This window comes from Pholcus phalangioides, unplaced genomic scaffold (genome assembly GCF_987345545.1).
Source record: "Pholcus phalangioides strain wild (caught in Gottingen) unplaced genomic scaffold, Ppha-v1.0 ptg000015l_1, whole genome shotgun sequence".
NCBI lineage: Eukaryota > Metazoa > Arthropoda > Arachnida > Araneae > Pholcidae > Pholcus > Pholcus phalangioides.
This window is the reverse complement of record NW_028301608.1, coordinates 32,103,794-32,116,070: the sequence shown is the minus strand read 5'-3', so window position 1 is coordinate 32,116,070 and position 12,277 is coordinate 32,103,794. Positions and strand designations below refer to the sequence as shown.

General features: G+C 38.3%; 1 protein-coding gene across 1 annotated transcript in view; it reads left to right on the top strand.

Annotated features, from left to right (window-relative positions):
* The first annotated feature begins 2,903 nt into the window (after window positions 1-2,903).
* The window catches only part of LOC149075823 (sodium- and chloride-dependent GABA transporter 2-like), a 93,098-nt gene continuing 83,724 nt past the window's right edge, over window positions 2,904-12,277 (top strand). Inside the window, exon 1 of the mRNA XM_089243337.1 lies at window positions 2,904-3,229. Coding sequence (XP_089099463.1) covers window positions 3,031-3,229 — 199 coding nt within the window. The 5' untranslated portion in view covers window positions 2,904-3,030. The remainder of the gene's footprint in view (window positions 3,230-12,277) is intronic.

Genomic DNA, 12,277 nt, shown 5'->3' with positions numbered 1-12,277 from the left:
CGCGCGGAAGGGTATGTGCATTGCTTTGTATGTTCGTGAGTTATTGTGTGAGGGCAAACTTCATAGAAATTCCGGACGTTGAAGTGACCTTAATCCTAATGGTTCTGCCACTGAGCAATCAAGAAAATTACATTTGAAGCCAATACTCAATTTACTAGCAAAAAGAATGTGAGGTGTTGCAGTTGCAATTTTGTAGCGTTTGTTTTCAAGTGGCTGCAACAGGCAAACCGTTTTGCCACTTATCGTATAATGAGACAAAATAATATGGAACACAAGGGTTCTGTCAGATAAAATACGGGAGCCAAGGCCATTGTCAACTTTCACTCCCATAGTCGGCCCTTTGACGCATCAACCTGCACATGCGTCCGCAAAATGCATGGTCGAAAATAAAATGCTACTCATCTACTTAGCTTCATATTCCACCAAGCATTAGTAAGATAAAAAAAATAGATTATTTCAATGCATTTCTCTTCCGCCTTTTTTAGAAATTAGCCCATCTTCTTTTGAAACACCCCCATATGTTTGCTTATGCTGGGAATGTAACGGAACATGAACGATTTTATACCCCATTTTTGAAAGATAAAATGGATAATTTTATTTCCAAAAAATGCATTCACATAGTATATTTAAAATCTGGTTAAGCAATGAAATTTTCAACTGTGGTGAAAATGACCGCTCAGTAGTTCTAGTGCAGTGTTTCCCAAAGTGAGCAATATCGCTCGCCCTTTGGTGGGTGATGGAATGTTCAGTGGGGAGGACGTCAGTGTGTGATCAAAAGAGTGACCTACAGGAAGACGTCAGTGGGTGACCAAAAGATGCTTAAGAATGGGAGTGGGGAAGAGAATGTGCAAGCATGGAATGACCGAGTGCATAAGTATAGGAGTGACCAAAATAGTGACTTAAAAACAGAGGCATTACTACGGGAGGGGAGGCTAAGCGGGCTAATTGAATCGCCTAGGAGGGCAAATTTGAGCAATCAGTGGTCGAGAAAGCTATAAAGATAGTGTGGAAAGTTTGTATGGCACACAGGCGGTCAAGTCATAAATCCACTTCTAATGGAATCCAGAGCAAATTGGTTCTCTTCCGCCTCCGTATTCAGGCTGGAGGTACCTGCCTACCAATAAAAATAATCAGTCGTCATCTACAAATGAACTTGACTAATTCGAACTTTGTTAATTCAAATTTTAGGAACTCCCTTTGAGCCTTCTATTCAATTTAATGTTAAAATTACCCGTTTAATTCTATTCTTTTTGTCTTGTTTTGGGTAATTCGAAGTTTAATTCGGGTACGAAATTTGCAAAATGTCTATTTCCCTCATTCAAATTCTGGCTAAATTTTGTCTATCCTTTTCTATTTTTCATGGTTTGTAGATCTTTTCCAGAACACGACATGCAACCATATTATCGAAAAAATTGCAATTAACAATATACGGTATATATATTTTTTGCTGTGGCTTTTAGCAATAAGAAGCAATGTTTTCGTTACCTTTTAGACTTTTTGTCTTTCCGTGGGCAACTGGGGTTTTACCGGTTCTTAGATTAACACCTGTCAAAACCAGAGCAGATTCAAACGCTACTACTCAGGAAATACGAAAGCTCGTGCGTGTGAGTGGCAATCTCTACATAGAGGGAATGTTTGAAAGCTGGAGTGTCAAAGTCCCAGTCTCTTGTCTGGTAAAATGCGTTGTTCGTTGATTTTGGAATACAAAAAGTAGTTCAGCAATATTTTAAGTTATAATTTAACTATAGTTTAACTATAGAAAAGAAAAAAACTTCGCTGGTGTTGTGGATGTGGACATTGGTGAAGACTGGAACAAAGCCACGTTGAATATTCTCATAAAAGGAGGACGAAAACGAATATAAGTCACAGAGGGGTCCCTAATCCAGCTCTTGCAGAATCTACGGACATGTTAAAGAAAATACCGCTGATGAAGCTCGAAAATGGCATCCTTCAGTCTTTAAACCAACTTGAAGATTTTGTGCAATGTTTAAGACCATTAAAAAGAAATAATTTAATATGAACATAAATCGGCGTAGTATAAAGGCGCAGTATTTCATTCAACACTGATTACACATGTTAGCCTCCACGTACTTTGATTTTTCCACGACATCAATGAAACTTCTCGAACATCTTGCGATGACAATTCTTCAAATCAGCTAGCATGACAAATGCAACGGAATCAACTTGCACAGTATTAATGATGCCACAGCGTCACAGATCTCCATCATCTCGTTGTCTTCCAACGGCTAACACAAACACGTGTTTAGCGGTTACTTGAAATTAGGCTCTTACTGGCTTGTAATAGCGGTTGCAGCTTTTACGAGCCTGTAAATTTATCGTACTAATGAATGATCGAGATGACGATGTTCGACTTGCAGGGATCACGGCTACTGTGCATTAAATAACTATTAAATATGGAGCTCACTTGACAACGACATCGTAAATCGTGCAGGACGCGCACACATATACACACAGAGAAAATATATAAATTTGTAAGGGTAGTTGAAGTAAAGAGACACGTTGTCACTTGTGACGTTTATGGCCCCTCGTAAAAATTTATGGCAACTACTATGCCTCATATTTCTGGCGATTTTGAATTTTAAATAGGAAACAGCCAATGAACTGACAATTTTGTTGTTGTTTTTTTTGGATCAAAATCCCCATTCGGCGAAAACTGGAAGGTCAAACTGATGGGCTTTTCTGCTTCCGCTTAGTGGAGCCACAGTCGTTTCAGGTTGACCTAATCCGGACTATCTTATCCACTTGACCCTTTCTTTTGGACCTTTTCTTCTTTTTTTATTCGTTATCATTATTAATTTCACTTTTTTTTTCTTTTTCTTATTCTTTGCCGCCAGAATGCATGCGCTTCTATGAAGTCAATTTTTCCGCCAGTCGCGCATTCAGTTGCTGCTTCTGCGATTGTGGTGATCGCTCGACGTTCTCAGTGGTGTGGTGTGACTCTGACATAACTTTTTCGTCTTGAAAAATACTTTTGGATTCTTTTGCCTTCTTCTCTTGCCGAATTCGGTCATGGCTACGAAAAACGGTGACAGCCATTGCCGTCAGACTGTAGAAACGACGCTGAGCGTCGCACCGGTCAAACCCGCGAATTATCGGGAGCGTGAGACTTGGGGAAATAAAATCGAATTCATTCTGTCGTGCGTCGGCTTCTGTGTCGGATTGGGCAACGTCTGGAGATTCCCGTACCTTTGCTACAAAAACGGCGGAGGTGAGTCCAATATAATGATGAGTGGAGTCAGGATTATATGCAAATAAATGCATAAGTGCTTTTGTATTTGCGTATTTTCGCTTTATTTAGCATTAATGCACGTAAATGCATGAAGTTGAAGAATTTGCGGAATGTGTGCGTATTTTGGAAGTTTTACTAAAGCTCAATCACATTTCGTGTTCACATGTACGTCATTTCTCTTTAGAGCAAAATTCTTTTCCTGTTTGTGTGCACCTGCTACTGACTAGAAATTCCTAAATAAAAACATGTAGAAGTTATTTGCTTAAGGCTGGGATTACACTGTAAAAGTTTTGTAAAAGTGCTTTTATAAAACTTGAAAAATACAATCAATAAGCTGTGTGATTGGTTACGTTCGAGCAAATGCAACTGATCAGCTTACTAGTTACATTTTTTAAGTTTTATAAAAGCACTTTGATAAAACTTTTATATTGTAATCCCGGCCCAAGGCCGTTATTACACTATAAAAGTTAGATGAAAGGTCTTTTACGAAACTTTTGAAAAAAAAAAAAAAAAACAATCAATAAGGCTTATTGTTGCATTTGCTCCATAGGCTTATTAACTGCATTTTTCAAGTTTTATCAAAAACTTTTTTAAAAGAGTAATGTCGGCCTGAGAGTATTTTTTGTGAATGAACAAAATGCACTAAAACCGGATTACACTGTAAAAGTTTGATAAAAGTTTTTTTTTATAAAACTTGAAAAATTCGACTGTATATCGGTTACATCCGAATGGCTGTAACCACTAGTCTAAAAGGTTGCTTTTTTTTTCAAGTTTTGTAAAATATCTTCCTTTAAACTTGATAAAAACAACCAAAAAAATTATTGGTTGCATTTTTCAAGTTTGATAAAAGATCTTCTACATGACTTTTATAATGAATTTTTTAGTGATTACACTATAAAGGTTTGATAAAAGATCTTTTAAAAAACTTAAAAATACAACAAATAAGCCTATCGAGTGCATTTGTGCAAATGTAACCAGTACAGTAAGTTTTATGAAAGAACTTTTATCGAACTTTTACAGTGTAATCCCCGCCTAAGAAACAGAAAGTATGCATTTTAAAAAAACACGCTAGCTTTTTTGCGTGGTTATTTGTTTTTAAATACACATTTTTTCTCAGTTTAAGAACATATTTTGGTTTTTCTAATGACTTTATGGGGGTATTTTAGGAAATTTTTGGGAATTTTTAGTGACTTTTTGAGAATTTGTAGTGAATATTTTGGGATATTTGATGACTTTTTGAGATTTTAGTGTGTTTTTTGAGGTTTTAAAAACCTCCCATAATTGCACTAAAAATCCCAAAAGTCTTTAAAGGACTTTTTGGATTTTTAGTGCATATTATGGGATATGTAACGACTTCTCGGAAGTTTTAGCGCATATTTTGAGACTTTCGACGATTTTTTGAGATTTTTAATGCATATTTTTACACTTTTTACTGCGTATTTGCTTTTTCTAGAGCACATTTCGTAATTTGTTTTAGTGCATATAATCCGAAATCTAATGGTGAGTGTTGTGTTTTACAATGTGTTACAACAAGTTGCAATCGATTGTGCAACCATCCATAATAATACTTAATCGAACCGTCCCGACAAGTCACCGCAAGGTTAAATGCGCATTTATAATTATCATTCGATTCCGTAAACAACACACACGCAAGATTGATGATGGCACATAATGCTTGTGCGTTCAACATCGTCGTCAAAACATCGATTACAGTTGAATCCAAACGAATTCTAATAAGATTTAATGAGTTGACTGTTGTTGCGTTGATTGGCAATTTTCAGTCAGAACTGGCCTTCATGGCCATTATTGAAATGTTTTTCTAGCTTCATCAAAATCTGAAAGAAAAAACTGAAGCAGAAAACGTACGCATTTTCGTTTTTACGTACGATTTTGACATCATTCCTGGACGACGTTGATTCGCTTTCCGGGTCAGTGAGCCAGTGAGTGAGCAAGTAATGACCGAGTGAGTGAGCAAGTAATGACCGAGTGAGTGAGCCACAGTAAACGATGTAGTAGTTAGGGAGTGAGTGGTGAGTGAGTGACCTACAGATAGAATAAGTGACCTGGAGAGTGAGATGGCGACCTAGTGAGTGAATGTCACAGTGAGAGACCCAGTGGTAGACTGAGTGATCTAGTGAGTGAACGAGTGATAGAATAAGTGACCTAGTGAGTGTCCCCCCCCTAATCTAAATCTCCTAAATCTCCCCCCCCCCCTTCTGTAAATACGCCACTGTCCATGCTGCTGTATGAAAATCTATGGTGTGCTGGGATTTGAAATGGATATTTGATTTTTATAATGTTACGTGTTGTGTGTATATGAGGTTTTTTTTTCCAATAAATCGTCTGTCATAAATCAATGAGAGCAGCTTCGTGCTCAAGGCGAGCGCGTCTCCCTTGGCATTGCTTCAGCCAAATATCGACGGGTCGCCAACCCATCATGTAACTTGACCCATTTTGGAAGACGTTGCTTTCGCGCAACGCTTTGTTTGAAGACAAAAAAATAATGTAGATTTTTCATTCCATAGGCGTCAAGTTATTGGAAATATTGGTTTGGTTCAAAAATACTTTGTGGTGGAGGAGGGAGTGGGAACTCAAACCCAATATTTCTATAGGCACAGCAATACCTCGGCTAACGAAGATTTTTTTGTGATTTTTCTGCCTGGGATAACGTATACGGATTCAACTAACGAACATTTCCATTGATATGAATGCACTAACATAAAACAGCCGTGTCGTGAGCTGAATTTTAGCTCCAGTCATATCATCAGAATTACTCTCAGTCCAGCAAGATTAGCTCACGGCCAGCTCGGAATTGTTTTCTAGATGCATCTCACTTCCTTTTTTTGAAAGTTTTTGAAATGAAAGATTCGGCTAATAGAAAATGCATTGGAAAAAAAAAGGGGGGAGTCTATTTTCAGAGCTCGCGTTCTTCCAGTGCGAGACTCTTATCATCAAATTGAAAACAGTCTGGACATTCTAGGAGCTCATGTTTCCCATTCGCATTGTATGTATCATGTGTATAAATGAGCCGATCAAAACACAAATGGATGGGGACACAATTGGTGTTCGATACCTACAAACTCGACTGGGTTGTGTCAACGCCAACTTTAGTAGACTAAAGCTACATATGCTTCTTTTTGTGCTTTTAAAATGATTATTAACAGACTGAAGCTGGTGTTGGTTGTGTACATAGTGCGAAATAAAATTATCTTCAATATCTCATCTTGTAAATTCTCATTAATCCAATTCCGATGCTGTTCATTTTAGCCTTCGGTCAGTTTTTGTCTTTTTTATACCGCTCCTTGGTGTTTTAAAATACTTATATCACAAAACCATTGAAGTATCGATGGACAATTGATGGGCGTGGCCGAATTCTTGATGGAAATTTCATTTTCTATCTTCAAACAAAAGTCTTCAGCTTTTGAAGCAGTGGTTCCCAATTGGGAAGTGTGGGGTGGGGGGCTTTGGTGGAGGGGTCCACTGCCTTTTTATTGGGGGTTCATACTTAATTGCAGAATTATAAAAATAATAATAATGCTAAGTTGAAAAAAAAGGGAAAAATAAATTACTTAAAAAGAAAAGTTTTAATTAAATTTACGCGAAAAAGCACCGCTGCAACGGTGTCAGACTGAAGTAGTAATATTGTTATGATTTAATAAACATTGTACTTGAGGCGACATCTCTCGATAGGAATATGGCATGTTGTTTCAGTTCTTTTGCAGTTCAGTAGATGGCACTGCTATCGCATCACATATATCAGTACCGGATAGAATATCCTCCATTGTACGAGAACATTTTTGCTGAAAGATGGCTGTAGTTTCTGCTGCTATAAATGGAGGGTCCATGGCAGACGCATCAAGATTTTCGGAGGTTCACGAGTAGAAGTGGGGGTCCCAATATTTCTGGGAGGGAAGGGGTTCACGACTAAAAGTATTTGGGAATGGCTGAGATAGACCAATGCATCAGAGGACATCTCCGGATGGTAGGTGCACATTACACTATACAAATACAAACACAAAGACCACAACAGAAAAATTGCGTAACTAGGTGTAGTGGCTGAAAAAAAAGGGGGCTGGGGGGAAAACTATTTCAGAAGATAAAGACTTCTATAGAGATTGCATTTTCCTTTACCATCTAGATTCAGCTTGTCCGAGAAGCTGTATCAATGCTGCTGCAATCCGCATAGGCAGTGCCCTTCTAATGCATGTGCCCATCCGGACACGACCCTCAAGTGAAGGGAAAAGCCTCACAAAAATGAGAACCTGTTGAAATTTTCAAGAATTTGCTAGGTAGAGCCCCAGAAAATTCACTTGGCCGGGGGGGGGGGCCCCATGATGCTCTTAAGACGTCCCTGCGCATAGGCAAAACCTAGATAACAAATGAAACTGCCATCCCCATTTCATTCTTCGACCTCTGGAATCAAAAGATTAATATAGCTCAACGTACACTCAGAGATGTTTCCTGTTTAATAATTTTTGACGCTACTTCAGGTTGATCAGAGCATTAACTAACATTTGTTTAATGATAACAGCTGAATATAACCACCAATAATGTAATTATTTTAATTAAAATAAATGCAGTTTTTCCTCAGCTAAAATAAATTCCCTGTGAATTATCACAGGGAATATAATTTCAACATATTTTATACATAGTTTCGTTGACTTTTACTTCTCTTCTTAATTAGCCTATTCCTATAAAAAAAAAAGATCAATAGAAGGAAAAGGGTCTTACGGGAAGAAATTTCGGTGACGCGTTTATGCGTCACATGGAAAAAAAAGATATATACTCATCGAGCTCGTCCGTCTGTCGACGATTAGAAGCCCAATGGACAGTTGACGGACAGTTTGACGGTAACCTGGCTATCGATTCTGTAATATTGTTATACAGAATATACTCTTTCTGTTTTATTGTTACACATATACAAGAACATAAGAAAAAAGAGAAGAAAAATACCTAGAGGTCAAGAAAACTATGCTTGTAAAAGTTAATAATATTGATAGTATTAAAAATAGGTAATTATTGATTTTTTATGTACATCGTCTAATCAAGATTATTAGGCACTAGCTATAATACCCGGTGCTGCTTGGATTTTCCCCATATACGGGCAGCATTAAACAAGTGGTAAACCATTTTAGTCAATATGCATGTTTGAAACGCATTGTTAAGGAACCACTGTAGCCAAATTAAATATTCTAAAAATCATTGTTGAGGCCGAAGAAACATTGTTGCCCGACAGTTTTTTCTTTTGCTCATTTCGGGTATTCGCCCAGCTCTTACGAACTTTTAAAGTAGTCTACCGTTTAAGTCTACCACTTTTCACCCCACACCAACTCTGGTTATATATCGCCTTATGGCAATTTACTACCTATCGAGTGAAGGGCTTCGCACAGGTCGCCAAGTTCATCTGAACGTCATGAGAGTTGTCTGGTAAGACTGCCTAGCAAGTTTGCCACATTTTCAACCATAATATCCTATTTCTCTTCTTCTTGTTTTGGCGTAGAATCGTCTGGGTTGGCTCAAGAATATCGCATGGTGATTGGATGTGGGGCATAGAAATCTCCAATTATGTGCCCGATCATTTCTTTTCCGCACAACAATGATACTAGCACGGGCAGCAGAAATTTTTTCTCTGAAAATCGACATCAATATATTATATATTATATAAAATTCGGGGCGAACGAGGTCTAAAAATTTTTGGTACCACGAAATTGTTGAGATGCATCTGGCTCCCGCGTCGTGTAAAAGCTGTCCTAGTACAGTTCGGGCAACAGAAAAATTTGTGACAAAACAAAAGATGGCGTTTTCTTTTCCATGAAGCTCGAATTGAGTTCGTTTATCTTTTTCATTGACATAATGCACAACAACAAAGAAAAAGATTTCTATGTTTGGTGCATTTTTCTGAAATAAATTACACTGTGAAGGGGTTAAAGAAGGCATCAGTCCTGCATCTTGAATGATTTTCCATTTTGTAAACCAGATGGTTCTTAACCTTTTTCAGCCGCGACCCAAAATCAACAACAAGTTCAGCTTCGCGACCCATGGGACTATTTATTTTTCGAAATCGGTAAAATCAGTGATGAAATAAGTGAACTTCTAACAGGACTGTAAGTGGGTTTGTACGAATCATCTATAGGAAGTCCCTCCGAATCAAGTCTAGTTTGCGAATAATGGCTCAATAATCCCTGGTTGTAAGTGGATTTATACGAACCGTCTTGGAAGATTCGGCGAATCACGTTCGGATCGCGACCGATAGCTCAATAATCCCTGGCTGTAATTGTATTTGTGCGACCAATCTCTGTAATTGTATTTGTGACTTGCGGCCAATCAAGTTTGAATTGGGACCCATAGCTCAAGTCCTTGGCTGTTAGTTGATCTGAACGACCCATCTCGGAAGCCACATTTGGGTCGCCACTCATAAGGTAATAATCCCTGCCCGAGTGGTGTGGTGGTAAGATGCTATCACCGTGAAGATTTCTGTCCCAGGTTCGAACCCGAGGGCGAAATATAGATAAGATATATCCTCTAATGAACTTGAGACGACCCTTCAATGGACAGCGCCTTCATTTCCAACCCATCTCATTAATGGCAGTAAATAGCGATATGGCCAGGTTTGATAAAGTAAGTAGGTTAATAATCCTTGTTGCTAAACACCACACACGCCATCGAACGCGTGTCACTCATTTCTATTATGTGTTTTGAAAATATGAACGTTAAAAATCGTGTGTCGTTCGTTTATGCCAATCCCGTGGATCAAGGGTGCTCAACCTATTGGAGAGCGGGGGCGGGGCCCACTTCATTGGTTTAGAAATGTGTCGCGGGCCATTTGAGTTATCTATAAATGCGCCTCGAGTCACATAGGTGATCCGAAAGTGTGCCGCAGGTCACTTGAGTTATCCAGAAATGTGTTCTGAGCCACTCATGTGATCTAAAAGTGTTTGCCGCAGGCCACTTGAGTGATCAGGAAATGTGCCGCGGGCCACTTAATTCATCTGGAAATGTGCCATTCATTCAAAGTGACGAGTCATTAGCTATGTCTACACTGGTGCGTTTTTTCTGCGCCAATGCGCTTTCCACTGGCGCACGTGTCATCAAGCGTGACGTAATCCCTTAGGCGTGACTCAATATTGTTGAAAGGATGCCATTTTTTTAAGAGGCATTCCTCTTTTTTCTGCTCCACCAGGTGTGGATTTTCATGCAATTTCCCTTTCCTTTTCTGTCGTTTTTTCGATTTTTATATGATGTCATCCAAACAAAAATTGACACTTTTGAAGATTTCAGATCACGTTGTCTATTACGGGATATTATATTGACGGTAAATTCAAATTAACGGTAATTATAATTAAAAAATTATGAATTAAAAAATATTAAAAATATTATTAAAACGAAGTTTTCTTTTCATATTTTAGTGAGGAGCTCGCATTACAGAAGTTTGCTGCGTAATTATAAAATAATTCACGGGCTCTTCCCTGGGCCACCTCAACGCATGGGGCAGACACGGCATGAGGACCTTACATGTGCTAGAGCAGCGGTTCTCAGCCGGTGCTCCACGGAGCCTTTGGGGCTCCTTGTGCACTCTCCAGGGGCTCCGCGGCCGCTCGAGGAAAATTAAAAAAAATAATCGTAAATATTTTTAAATAGTAAAAATAAATCAGTAACTTTGAGATCAGTAATTAAAAAAATTTTCCACGGGGCTCCGCCATTGAATTTTTCTTACTAAAAAGGGCTCCTTGAATCAAAAAGGTAGAGAACCGCTGTGCTAGAGGACTAAATTTATGATAATGAGATCTAATGCTATGATTGTTCGAAGTATGTAAAATAGGTTCGCCTTCGGAATATCACTTTCCCCGGAGACCCATGGTGCTTTTGAAACTCTCGACTCTTCTCCAGTTTTTCAAACATTTCGTGCAAGCACAAGAAGAATACTTAGTCAACCGTTACAGGATCACCCTTACCGGATGCAGGACCCCTTCGATAGTGTCAGTTTCTTGAATGGGCAAACGGGGCATGTGTCCTTTTTGCCCTTAAAATTTTAGGGCCTCCAAAAATTTGATGTGTTTCATTTTCTTCAGACTTCCTTTCCGTAGAATATTGCCAAACGTGGAGTTTTTTTTTTTTTTTTGAGTAATTATGTAATCTTGTCACATAATTATACTCTATGGCAGACATGATAATGAATATTCAATCTGTTGCTCGCGAGCACAGTGGCGCTTCCTGAAGCCCCCAGAGTGCTCGACTCGTGTCAGATTTCATGCTCGCTAGCACTTGATGAATGTCTCCCTTTAAACACTTTGTGGAAATTGTATTCAATGATTGAAATCATCCTGATTTCAAGAATATACATGCTAAACTTGCCGTACTGGTGCTCTTTTTTTTTGATGATGAGTACAGGTGTGATTTTGCACAGATGAGTGTTTTTGCAACTAGAAAAAAGTTGCCTCAAAGAACATTTTTTGTTCTTTGTTATAATATGGGGGGAGGGAAAAAATTCATTTCCGCCCAGGGCCCAAATCTAGGCTGTGCTTTTCAGCGTACTAATAATATTCGCTATTTTCTCAAAACCTGCACAGCTTCATGTAGATTTTATTTTAGACTGTTGGGGGGCGGGAGGCACACCGAATTTTAGGAAGAGCCCACAAGAAATCTCTTCTAGAGAAATTTTGTGCTACTAAATGTCGAAAGTTCGGTATTTTAAGTTTACAAATTGATTAAAGCAACATATAAAAGAATTTTCTTTTGAGTTTCTGATTTTTGTACTATTTATATTTAAAATTTTTTATCGTCTTGGGGGGGGGGGACACAGCGGTCACCATATTCTGTTACTTTTTTATTACTACGAAAAATAATTTCATTTGAAAATTAAAAAAAAAATTTACTTCTATTACATCGAATTCAGTGCCCCGGTGTATCAATTAACACTTGAGAAAAATAATACTGCGCCAACTATAATTTTGAATGGAAAAAAATGTAAATACGCATGAGATTAGCAAGTCAGTACAAAATTAGAAGGATACAATTTTCTTAATTTCT